Source organism: Sebastes umbrosus, chromosome 14, assembly GCF_015220745.1.
Source record: "Sebastes umbrosus isolate fSebUmb1 chromosome 14, fSebUmb1.pri, whole genome shotgun sequence".
NCBI classification, from domain to species: Eukaryota; Metazoa; Chordata; class Actinopteri; order Perciformes; family Sebastidae; genus Sebastes; species Sebastes umbrosus.
The window spans coordinates 14,411,376-14,424,885 of record NC_051282.1 but is presented as its reverse complement, the minus strand read 5'-3'; the positions used below and the strand labels follow the sequence as shown (position 1 = coordinate 14,424,885).

Here is a 13,510-nt window from a genome sequence, read left to right as displayed (position 1 = left end):
GTGTGTGTATGTGTATATATATATATATATATACATATATATATATATATATACATAAAAACAATGGACTATAGTAAGTATGTTTACATATATGGACACATATATTCACATCTGTTTATATATAAACTGGGTGCTAATATGCAATAAACTACCTTTGTACACAATATTTATGCATGTATTTCTAATATATGTTGTTGTGATGTGTTATTTTGATATGTTCATACCTGAAAGTATGGCTTTCATAATTACTTAACATAGGTATGTGCAATATGAATTAGGTAACACGACGTGTCATATACAATTATGTGTTTGTTTTGCAAAATGTTTGAAAGGTAAATCTTTTTATCTAAAATATATTTTCTATTACACCTCAGTAAATGAAGAAAACCTCTTGGGGAGTTGCAGGATTCATATAAAAAAAAAGTAAGTGATCAGCCTTTGCTTCATCACGTTTTTATCTAATTAGAATTGTGAGGAACAAGTGATGTATTTCACCATCATCATTTTAATGTTGGCATCGTGCAGCAGTCTGCCTCCTGATCAGAACATCCTGATGCACTGGACCAGAACTGGACCAGAACGGTTCTCCTGATAGAACAACACTAATCTTCTTATCATGTGAGTCCTGCAGGCTGTCGGCTGTCTGTGAATAATTCAGCGGTGGTGCAGGTGAAAGCACATGTGACAGAGGAAGTCTATCTATTATGTATTGTTGGAGGGTGTTATTACCTGAAGGGTGTTTGGTGCTGGACGACAGAAACCTCCTGAACAACGCCTGACAGTTTTAAGTATATATTTAACCCCAGTTTCCCCTTAAATCTTTAACATTAAAATCATTTTATTCCACTCTGTCTGTCTGACAGTATCATATACTGTATATTCAGCTTGTTTACAATGAGCGAAATATTCAAGATTTCCATCAGATGGAAACAGGCTAAAGGCCCCATTCACACCTGGTATTAACATGTGATCTGGATCCACTGGTCGAAATGTTTACATCTGACCTGGCCGAGATCTGGTCACAATGCGTGATACTCTGTAACAGAGTCTTTTTACTGTGTGGTATTAGTACTTTTACTGTAACATAGTATTTTTTACAGTACAGTATTAGTACTTTTACTATAACAGTTGTTGTTCAGGCATCTGGTTAAAGGATGTTTCTCCACCAAAACATGAACACACCGTAGAGATGCTTCACGTTAAAGCTCTGGAGTGAATGATTAACACCAGTCTGTCTCAGCTAACTGGACTTTGTCACAGAGAAAAAAACACATGCTGGAGTCCATCAACGTGACTCCACCTCCACCCAGGTGTTATTATTATTATCATGAGACAGAGGTTGGATGCTGATTCAGGGTCAGTTAACACACAGGTACAGGTCTGTTGAGCTCATCCCCTGGTCAATATGTTGCACACTCCTGCACAAAACTGTACAGCTCCTCCACTTTAAACACAGATATTTGCGTACTTCTTTATATTTTTCTTATTTTTTCTATTGTCAATTTTTCAATTTTCAATTTTGTCTCTTGACATCTGCACTGTTTATTGTTATGCACCAAATCACCAAGAAAAATCCTTTTATCTGCAAAACTACTTGGCAATAAAACAGTTTCTGATTTCTGCACTCGCATGTGGCTTTACTGCAGTAAAAGTACTAATAGCAAACTGTAAAAATACCCTTTTACGGTAAAAGTACTAATACCACTCTGTAAAAATACTCCTTTTACAGTAATCTGCTGATTATTTTCTCCATTAATCAACTGATTGATGGTTATGGTGTAGTCATGATACCAAATAATGTCTTATATGCACAAATAAAATAGTTATATTATCTATAATAATATTGTAATGTTATAGTTTATACTTATATAAGCCTAACATTTCCTTTCTAAACTTGATTAAAACCCTGACCCTGCATATTAGAAGCATTCATCCACTGATACTCAGCTTCTGTCACAGTAAATCGGTTTGTTCATCATTAAATGGTGTCTGACGCCCTCATCTGTCCAACAGCTAGCACTACTTCTGAACACAAAACCCCTCAAAGCAGAAAACATTTACTACATTCAGATTTCACAGTTATAATAAATTAAATTAAGGATTTTTTATGCATAATGCTCATGTTCCTTCTGCAGTGTCAGCTACTCTTTATAAATTAAGTAAATCATCACAGAAAGAGATCCAAAAATCATCAAACTTATTTTTTCTGTAACTTCTCTTTTCTAACACAGTCATCTCTTTCAGCCACAAGGACATTTACACTATTCTTCTTTTTTCCATAAACAGACTACATCATATTAAATTAATATAGGAAAATATGAATCAATAAACTTTTACTCTGAGGTCACCAGCTCTCGAGATAAAAGTTCAGACCTAGTTTGAGGTTCAAGAGAAACATTTTGACTGTTAATTCAATTTATCTTTGGACAAAGCAAGAGCCCCCGTGCAATTTACATTTCATGCATGTGTCTGGATATAATGAGTCATATTTCTGTATAGTTTTAATCTACATTTGGTTATCTGACCGTGTGTGTTTGTATGTGTGTGTCCTCCGCTGTGTCTGTCTGTCTGAGTCAAGTCCACCATCAGACTTCAGCTACATTTTCCTCTATAATCCCTCTGAGTTGACTCCCTGACCCTCTCTGTGAGGTTACTGTGGTTGGCTGCTCCCTCTCTCACCTTTGACCTCTGACCTCTGCTGGAGTTTAATGTGATTTGATCATTGGGCTGAGGGGGGACGAGGGCGTCTGAAGACTGTCTCGACCCTACAGGGTTTGAACAATGAGACGGGACTACAGACGGATGTTGTGATCAAAAACAATGATGTCAGGGGTGAAACAAAGACCAGGACCTGTTTCCCGTTCCCTCCAGCTGACTGGTTTTACTGGTTGGATTGTGTTGCTTTGTTTTCTATCAGCCAGTAGTATGGTATAGTATGGAATACTATAATATAGGACAGTATTGTGTGGTATGGTATAGTATAGGTCAGTATAGTATGATTTAGTATACTGTAGTATAGCATGGTATGGTATAGTATAGGTCAGTATAGTGTATATAGTATATTATTGTATATAGTGTTATATAGTATATTATAGCATTGTATATTATAGTATTGTATAGTTTATTAGGAGTATGGTATAGTGTATTGTATATTATAGTGTATAGTATAGTATAGAATAGCATAGTATAGTACTACTGTATATGAAGAACCCCCAGTCTTCTAATCTGGACCTTACTTGACTTTCTTTCTTGTTTCAATCTTTGCCTTCTTTAGTGGTGGAAAGTAGGTAAATACATTTACTCAAGTACTGTACTTAAGTACAAGTTGGAAGTACTTATACTTGAGTATTTCCATTTGTAGTTACTTTTTTACTTCAACTCTGCTACATTTATTAGACAGCTTTAGTTACTTTACAGATAAAGATTTTCTATTATCTTATAAACTCATAAAGTAGTTACAAGCTGCTACAACAGTAACATGCTGCTCTATCATTGATGTATCAGTAATATAGTAAAATATAATAGAAAATAATATAACATTCACAGGCTATTTTACTGCATTAAGACTACTTTTACTTTTGATACTTTAATTACGTTTTGTTGACAGCACTTTTTACTGAAGTAGGATTCTGACTTCTAGTAATAGAATATTTTTTATGTTGCTGTATCAAAGTAACAAATCTAAATACTTCTTCCACAACTGATAAAATGTAAACTAAATATAATAGAGACTTCATGAAGCTGATTTAAATTACAAATTAAACACTGTTATATTATTATTTAATATGATTTATTGTCAGCAAATGATGGATCTTGGTTTCTCATCTAAACTAACACCCTCCTTTTATGAAATATACTGTATATTTAAGACTTCTTTACATGAGTGTTGTCACATCACTTTACCTTGATTAATGTTGTTTTATACACTATTTTCTCTGCACACTATCTGTCTCCTGTTTGCCGGTTTAAGATGTTTGAAAAACAAGAACTGTATTACTGGAAAATCTCAGTGAATGTGTACAGATTTATTTATTTTTAACTTTCAAAAAGGACTGAAATTATATCAAATGGAAAAAACATAATTTCACTTTTCTCTCTTTATTTTAGCAAATGTTTGAGTTTGAATAGACAGGACGTCCATGAACCTTTATTTTGAAGTAGACCTCCAGAACTTATAGTGGATGAAACACACCTGTGTTTTTAATACATTTAAATCAGTTTCATCTCTTTCAAATGAGTGAGCAGCGGTGGAGATGAGACACTGTGACCTGTTAGAAGCAGCACGTGGTGCTCTCAACACGTCCAGCTTTGAAGAGACGTCAGGACGCCAGAGATGAGGAAGCCTTTTTATTGCTTTACAGTTGTCTTTGTGAGGGGCCTCAGGAAACCACTCAGCCACACTAATACAACGTTCAAGGGGCCAAACCTTTTTGTTTCGCCTTTCTCTCCCTTTCTGTCGTATGAACAAAAGTACATTCCTGCACACACACACACACACACACACACACACACACACACACCATGTCCAACCTCTGGGTCCAACTTTTAGTTTGTTACTGATTAAATATATTCAGAGATGAAGCCAGAAATGTTCTTCTTATACTGTCGTCATGTGTGCAGAATGAGACCAGAGGTGGAAAAAGTATTCACATGAGTAAAAGTACTCATACCACAATGTATTAGTACTCCGTTACAAGTAAAAGTCATGCATTTGATTATATTTTGTATAGTATTATATACTGTATATATAACATTACATAACACACACGCACACACACCCACACACACACACACACACACATCAGTATTCTCAGTGTCATGCAGTAAAAGTACAGTAGTATTCTCAGCCTCATGTGGTAAAAGTACAGTAGTATTCTCAGCCTCATGTGGTAAAAGTACAGTAGTATTCTCAGCTCCCTGCAGTGAAAGTACAGTAGTATTCTCAGCTCCATGTAGTAAGAGTACAGCAATATTCTCAGCGTCATGCAGTAAAAGTACAACAGTCATCTCAGCCTCATATGGTAAAAGTACAGCAGTATTCTCAGCCTTGTAAAAGTACAGCAGCAATTCTCAGCCTGATGTAGTAAAGGTACAGCAGTATTCTCAGCCTCATGTGGTAAAAGTACATGTGACTGATATCTGATTCTATAGTGAGGCATCAGTGTTAGAGCAGCATGTTGGAGCAGGTGGAGCAACTTTAACTACTTTATATACAGTTATAGTTTAGTCCAGTGGGTCCCAACCTAGGGGTCGGGCCACTCCAAAGTATCACCAGATCAATCTGAGGGGTCGTCAGATGATTAATGGGAGAGAAGTTCTGATACAATAATCTGTTTTCACTTTATGGACGTCCATCTAATATTGAATTTGTAGTGAAATATGAATCCTTCGTTATTGAAATTAAACCATGTGGGAAGTTTAGAGGTGAAATGTCTCTTTAGTGGAACTTTTGTACAAGGCGTTTGAACTTTAACAATGTGTTAACAATGTTTAACAATATTCTCTAAAGTACCTCAAAATTGTATTTGAGTTTGTTACTTTCCACCATATTAGAAGTGCTTCTGTACACTGTAAACAATTGCTGTTAAATTACAGCAGGATTTCAACAGTATTAACCTTTTATTGCTAAAAACAGTGCTTTACTGTTAATACAAAAGAAAACCTGTTAACTTTTGTAACTGAACTATAATGCATTCTTAAAAAACATCACTTTACTGCTGATCAACTGTCTAAAGTATCATCAGTAACAGTTTCATGCAGTATTTTTTTAATTCTGGGACCTGATCTGCACATGTGAGGCTTGTACATTGTACATGATTGGAAAATCAGTGAATTAGCTTTATTGTTCTTCACTCACATGTTGTTCTGGTTTGCATTCTGTGCTTGTAGCCAGCTATAGACAGACATCTTGGGAAAAATGTCAACAAGTCTATTATAGCCTTTTTCCTAACAAGTGCCTTTAATTGTATTTAGTGTGACTATTCCTATGTCTGTAACCTGCTAAGTCTATTCATCTAGGCACAAAATAATATTTATTAAAATGTATGTAAAAAATACAACCTAAATAGTGCATTAAAACCAATCAGTAAGATAATGTAAAAGAAAGGTGAAAAACAGCTATATAATGTATCTTTAAACAGTAAATTAACTGTAAAATACTGTGAAATTAACAAAAAAATAGTTCAAACTGTATTTTTCATTAACAGTACAAAGCTGTAAATTTCAGCGACAGTATAATAATGTTAATTTTACAGTAACATAAAGGCAACCCTGCTGCCAGTTCTTTACTGTTATTTTACTGGGAAATTTTTAACAGTGTAGCTTCATATTTAGCACACTTATACAGTCAGTCTCTCTTTTATGTTCTGAAATTAATGAAATACCTGGAGTTTAATTACCTTATAATTAGAGTAATCCTCAAGTAAAAAGGGCCCCTATGGGGTCCCCTGTTGGGTCCCCGGACCTCAGCTTGAGAACCTGCACGGCAGCAGCCTCAGTTGACTTGAGAGTGATTAAAAATGAAGCGCTATAGAAACCAGCAGGCCAATAGAGGCTGCTGAAGCTGTTTACAAGGAGGGGGTGTACCGTTTCTATGGTTGCTGGACAAACCTCCTGCTCCAGGTATTAAACTGCCTCCCAGACGGATCCTGCAGCCCGCTGAGTCCCGGTACAAAGACCTCCACAGAGGAGCAGAAGAAGAAGCACCGGACACAGGAATTCCTCTCTTTAGTTGACAACAGGTGCATTAAACACAGGCTGAGGCTCAAAACGAGCTGCTCATCTGGGATTTAAAAAGGTCTCCACTCAACATCAGCACACAGAAGGTGAGTTTTATTCTAACTTTATTCTAACAAGATTCATATTTCACCTGTAAAAACTTATTGTGGAAATTCATATCAGTTTCCATTTAGATAACTAATAAAAAAGTTATATTATTTTATACAAATAGTGACTGTAAATAACTGCTTAATTATAAGTTTATTTACTGCTGCACTTTTTTAAGCCTGAGGCACTGTCTTTTGAAAGGGAATTAGTCAAACAATGGGCTGCATGTACACTCCAAAAAAAAAAATCAATATTATGGTGATAGATATTTATATAGCATTCTGGCGTCTTCTTGTTGATTTTTTGGTACTGGTTGTATTTTTTGGACAGTAATATGTTTTTGTTATGGTTTAGTTTAATAATAAACTTAATTGAGTGAACCATGTCCTAAATATATTTAAGTGTAAAACCTCCTAAATGTGCGAATTTCCTCAAAGGTGACGCTCAAACTTCGTCTAAATTATAATAATACTATTTGACAGTTTGATTTAAGTTGTCTTCATCCCTTTTAATAAGTGTGTTTTGGTTAAAAGGTGCTGTTATAGTGACGTGCGCTCTTCTCTGCGCTGAGCGTCAAGTGCGCAACTGAGTTTTTCAGGAAAGTTCTGAGACAGAAAAAAGGGTGGAGGTGGAGAGGGGGGGTTAGTTTCTCAGATTATTTTGAGGTTTTCGTTTCCTCATGTTCTCACCACCCACACGTCCAGGTAGACAGACTGGATTTAAATCTCCACATCTAAAAGTCTTTCACTTTTACACACAAAGGCTCTGTTTCCAAATAGGCCATCATGAAATAAACCACCTCTGGAATGCCCTTCCTATAGAGAAACGATCATCTAACTCGGTATCCACTTTTAAAAAACTTTTGAAAACACACTTTTTTAGGATAGCATTCCTAAGGGTATAAATATATGTATGTATACATCCGTTTCTGGACGCATGTGTACATTTACACACATTTATGTATATATATATATATACTGTATATTTGTTTTATCAACTTGTCCTACCATTTTACCACTTCTATTATTATTATTGATATGTTCTGTGATGTTCTGTTTTAGCAAGTTACCATATTTGTTTTACTCTATCTGCTTTTATTGTCTGATGTTCTGTTTTAGCAGATACCATATCTTTTACTTTATTTATCTGCTTTTATTGTCTTGTGAAGCACTTTGTAACATCTGTTTTGAGAAGTGCTATATAAATAAATGTATTATTATTATTATATATAAAACCCTGGGAACATATAGAACACATAGAACATACAGAGCCCTGGGAACATGTAGAACCCTGGGAACATAGATAACCCTGGGATCATACATACAGAACCCTGGGAACATAGAGAACCCTGGGAACATACATACAGGACCCTGGGAACATACATACAGAACCCTGGGAACATACATAGAGAACCCTGGGAACATACATACAGAACCCTGGGAACAAACATAGAGAACCCTGGGAACATACATACAGAACCCTGGGAACAAACATAGAGAACCCTGGGAACATACAGAACCCTGGGAACATACAGAACCCTGGGAACATAACTTAGAGAACCCTGGGAACATACATAGAGAACCCTGGGAACATACATACAGAACCCTAGGAACATACATAGAGAACTCTGGGAACATACATACAGAACCCTGGGAACAAACATAGAGAACCCTGGGAACATACAGAACCCTGGGAACATACAGAACCCTGGGAACATAACTTAGAGAACCCTGGGAACATACAGAACCCATATCTTTTACTTTATTTATCTGTTTTTATTGTCTTGTGAAGCATTTTGTAACATCTGTTTTGGGAAGTGCTATATAAATAAAGGTATTATTATTATTATTATCATTGTCCTGCCCGTTCGCACTTGGCTGAAGTCCGGCTATATTTTTCTGGTTCTCTCAGGCGGTGGCAGGAGGAGGAGGAGGAGGAGAAGGAGCTGGGTGACAGAGAGGAGAGCCATGCTGTCTCTGAGCTGTGCCGACCCGTGGCCTGAAGGCTCCGTGGGGCTGGAGGAGGAGGTGGTGACCGCGGCGGCCCAGGCGGAGGAGCGGGACAGCGTCCACAACAACAACAGCAGCAGCAGCTGCTCCTCAATCAACCTGGACGACAGCCTGACCAGCCTGCAGTGGCTGCAGGAGTTCTCCATCCTCGGTGCCAATAACGTGCCGCAGCAGGCCCACCAGCAGCCGCACCTGTTCGGCCACCACCACCAGCAGCAGGGCTCCGACGCCCCATCCTCTCCTCTGGCCGGGGACCCCGCCTCCATCGGCATGCCCCTGACCCCTGGGAAGCCCACGGCGGCGGCCTACAGCAGGATGCAGGCCCTCCCCGGCATCGTGGCTCACGGTCACTGCCCGGATGAGGTGGACTACAAGACCAACGCGAACATCAAGCCGCCCTACTCGTACGCCACGCTCATCTGCATGGCCATGCAGGCCAGCAAGAAGACCAAGATCACTCTGTCTTGCATCTACAAATGGATTACAGACAACTTCTGCTACTACCGACATGCTGACCCCACTTGGCAGGTAAAGGACCACACACACACACAGACACACACACACACAGACACACACACACAGACACACACGCACACACACACACACACACACACACACACACACACACACACACACATACACACACACTTTTGTTTGGTAATGAGTTTCTCTCAGAGGTCAGATCACAGCTGGAAACATGACTTATTTCTATTTAAAGACCAGTAGAGACCAGTAGAGTCCTGGGCCTGCTGCCACTCTGATGAAGCATTAGTGACTTAGCTGGTGGTGATTAATAACTCCTGAGGCCAGGCCAGCAACGCCTCTCCCTCAGCTGCACAAAACCTTAATGAATTAAACATTTAAATCTTATTTTTATCACATTGCTTTTGCTCAGTGTTTTTTTCTTCTGCTGGAGCAGAAACGAATGATGGAGGAGGAAGAGGAGGAGCAGCAGGTTCTCCCTCCAAAGGGCAGGAATTTTCAGGAAAAAGTTTAATTTAGCTGGATAAATGATTGATGGAGCTGTTAGCTGTACTCCCGTGTTTCGGCGTCTGGCTGTTATTGTAGACGGTACATGGGGCAGATAATATTTAACAAAGGTCACCAGGTCACTGCTCTATTTAGACTTCAGTGAAGGGGGGGTGCTTTAATGTGATGTTTGGTGCTCTGCCATCTGTACTTCCTGCTAAGGAGGACCGAATCTGCAGAAAATCCAAAATAAATGAATAAATAAATAAATGACTCGATTAATAAATAAATAAATGTCATTAAATGTAACAAAAATAATATTATGTTACATAAATTGATAATTCTGTTTTAATTTGCTTCTTTATTTATATACACTTCTGTTTGATTTTCCCTTTTATTTATTCATGTTTATTTTATGTTTTTATTACTTTATTATTTTAAATATATTTATTTATTTTTGTATTTATTATTTATTTATCCATTTATTTAGTTTTGCATTTATTATTTATTCATCTATTTATTTATTCATTTTTGCATTTATTTTTGTTAATTTTATATTTATTTTTAAATGTATGTATTTATGCATTTATTTCTTTTTTTCTCTAGTTATTTGCATAAAGAGGCAGAAATGTATAAAGAAAAGAGCACAGAAATAAATAAGTCTGGGGAAGTAAATAAGGAGTGAAATGCAAGAAATTATTGCATGAATACATAAATAAATACATACATTAGAAAAGTAAATATAAAATAAATATAAAATAAATACAAAATAAAATAAAAAAATATATATATTTTAAAATCAAATAAAAATAAATACATAAATAAAGGGAAAATTAAACAGAAGAGTAATTAAATAAGGGAATTAATACAAAGATAAATAAAGAAGCAAATTAAAACAGAAATTTCAATTTGTCACATTTTATCAATTAATTAATGGCTACATTTATTTTTAATATTATTTTAGTTACATTATTTATTTATTCTTTTATTTTTGTCCTCCATACTTTAGAGCTGCTGGTAGGAGGATTTTATTACCTTTGAACAGAACCAGTCTAGCAGTTTCCCCCTGTTTCCAGTGTTTATGCTAAGCTAAGCGGCTGCTGTCGTTTGATGAAGCCAGAATGTGAACTATCATCTTTATTTTCAGAACTCCATCCGACACAACCTGTCGCTCAACAAGTGCTTCATCAAGGTGCCGCGGCAGAAGGACGAGCCAGGGAAGGGTGGTTTCTGGAAGATTGACCCGCAGTACGCTGAGCGTCTTCTGAGCGGCGCCTATAAGAAGAGGCGGATGCCACCGGTCCAGATCAACCCGGCCCTGCAGAACAGGCTCAGGGTCAACCTCCAGCCCCAGTCCAGAGGCCCCTGCAGCCCCACAGGAGGTCAGAGTGGCCTCTGCATCAACCCAGAGTCCCAGCAGCTCCTTCGGGAGTTCGAAGAGGCAACCGGCGCCGACCAGAACTGGGACCCTCATCTGGCTGAAGGGACCATGCTGGGGTCCTGGCCAGTGGTGAGGGGGAGAGGTGGGCACAAGAGGAAACTGGGCTCCAGAAATGGCGGCGCCAAAGCCCCCCGGCGCTCCAGCTCCCCACTGCTCTCCGTGGACGAACAGAAGGAGATCGGACCTCTGAAGGGGGACTTTGACTGGGACGCCCTGCTGGACTCGGCCCTCAGCGGGGAGCTTAGTTTGGAGGGAGGAGAAGCTCTGAGCCCCATCATGAAAGAGGAGGACCTGACAGTGCGGGGGACCCACATCTCTCCTGTCGAAGCCCCCGCGGGGACAGCGGACATCCACGTTTTGGCGGAGACCCAAAGGAATAATGACGTGTCAGACTTTGATGAGGAGACCTTCCTCGCCACCGCCTTCCTGGAGAGTCCCTGGCCAGAGGAGGAGGAACAAGGCCGCAGTGATTTCCTCTGTAGCTCCTCCGTCAACCTGGACCAGCTGTTTGACCTCGGAGACTCATTAGGTGGAGACCCGAGCACCCGGATTGACACCCTCCTTTGAGGAATAGTTGGTCCTCTTTCACACTGAAGACTCACTAGAGAAAAACACACTTTTTACACTCAAGCAACCTTTATTGTCTTTTTCAAAATGTTTAAAGTATTTTTAGAAGTACATTTTGATGCTGATTCATGCAGGAAGTACATTCCCAACGCCCACTGAACAAAGATGCCACAATGTACAGCAGCAGTTCTCGTCATCATGGGGAAAACAAACTATAAAACTATGAAATGACTTGAGACAAACACATACTAGTTTTCAGAATTATGGCCTTGTCACAGTCAAATTACTCCGTCTTCATGAAGTATGTGATTATAGAAGCTCGGTGACGTAGTGTCGTAGTGACAGTGACGTAGTGACGGTCAGTTAGCAACATGGATGTATTAAGAGAGCTGGATGCAACGCTGCCATGTTTGTCCCAGTGGCCAACTGTGGTACTACAACTAACAACCCCTGCAACCCAAAAAGCATCTTTGGACCACCATTATAAAAGAGACAGGACAGCCTGTATGGAGGACAGAACCTGCCAAAATGAAAAATAAATAAATAAATTAAGAGATGACTCGATAACTGAATAAATATGCCATTAAATGTAGCAAAAAATATATAAAAAATAAAGGTAGCCATTAATTAATTGATAAAATGTGACATAAATTTATTTATTTTTATTTTATTCCCTTTTTATCTGCTCTTCCATTTAATTTTCCCTTTTATTTATATATTATTTCTTATTAGTTTTAAAGTTTATTTATTTATTTTGTTTTTTTTTTGCTTTTATTTATTTATTTTTGCATTTATTTTTTAAATGTATGTATTTCTTTATTTCTATTCTATTTTTTATAATGAGGTTGAAATGTATAAAGAAAAGAAATCATAAATAAATAAGTTTGGGGAAATAAATAAGGGGTTACATGCAGAGGGAAAATCGTGCAGGAACAAATTAAGAAATAAATGCATAAATAAATAAATAAATAAATAAATAAATACACTTAAAAGTAAATATAAAATCAATGCAAAAATAAAAATAAATGCTAAAATAAATAAATAAATACATAAATGAAATGGAAAATTAAACAGAAGAGTACATCAATAAGGGAATTAATACGAAGATAAATAAATAAAAAAGCAAATTAAAACAGAAATATCAGTTTGTGTCACATTTTATGGCTATATTTATTTTTTATATAATTTTTGGTAAATTGAATGACATCTATCTATTCATATATGAACATATATAATGATGCAAATCTGTGTGTTAAAGTTCAAATTAAACTTGGCGCAAAAGATTTGCATTGATTCACTTCGCCAACGCGAGCGATTCCATTTGAATGAACTGATTTGGTCACAATTTTTTTTAAATGCAGGTGTGAATGGGCCACTAAGGTGAACCTTCATGGTCTCTGTTTACATCCTAAAAAGTGTGTTCATGTTGTTATTGTACACTACGTCAGGCCAGAATATGTTCAGAAGTCTATAGTTTTTAAAGAGGAAGAAATAGGTGAGTGGTGTCCGACAGCATAGTCTCACGGCTATTTGTGAGATAGTCAACAATGTAATCTATTTGAGACGTGTATATAGACACAAATTTCCCCTTTTTTTGGTGACGCTCAGCACGACTTTCAACAATGCTTTTTTCGTGCGTTTTCCTACGAATGTCCAGCAACACGTGATGCACACGTCAATGTCCACTCCAGTCTTTTCA

General features: G+C 37.5%; 1 protein-coding gene across 1 annotated transcript; it reads left to right on the top strand.

The window, feature by feature from the left end:
- The first annotated feature begins 6,483 nt into the window (after window positions 1-6,483).
- On the top strand, window positions 6,484-12,415 carry foxj1a (forkhead box J1a). The gene is made up of 3 exons (XM_037791318.1): window positions 6,484-6,824; window positions 8,737-9,362; window positions 10,951-12,415. Exons 2-3 carry the CDS (start codon window positions 8,793-8,795, stop codon window positions 11,809-11,811), a joined length of 1,431 nt encoding a protein of 476 aa, XP_037647246.1. The 5' UTR covers window positions 6,484-6,824; window positions 8,737-8,792; the 3' UTR covers window positions 11,812-12,415.
- The last annotated feature ends 1,095 nt before the right edge of the window (window positions 12,416-13,510 follow it).

Excerpts from the sequence above, each read along its gene's own strand:
- foxj1a (XM_037791318.1), top strand. The coding sequence starts at position 8,793 with ATGCTGTCTCTGAGCTGTGCCGACCCGTGGCCTGAAGGCTCCGTGGGG. Across the intron at positions 9,363-10,950 it reads ATGCTGACCCCACTTGGCAG|AACTCCATCCGACACAACCT; the intron begins GTAAAGGACCAC and ends CTTTATTTTCAG.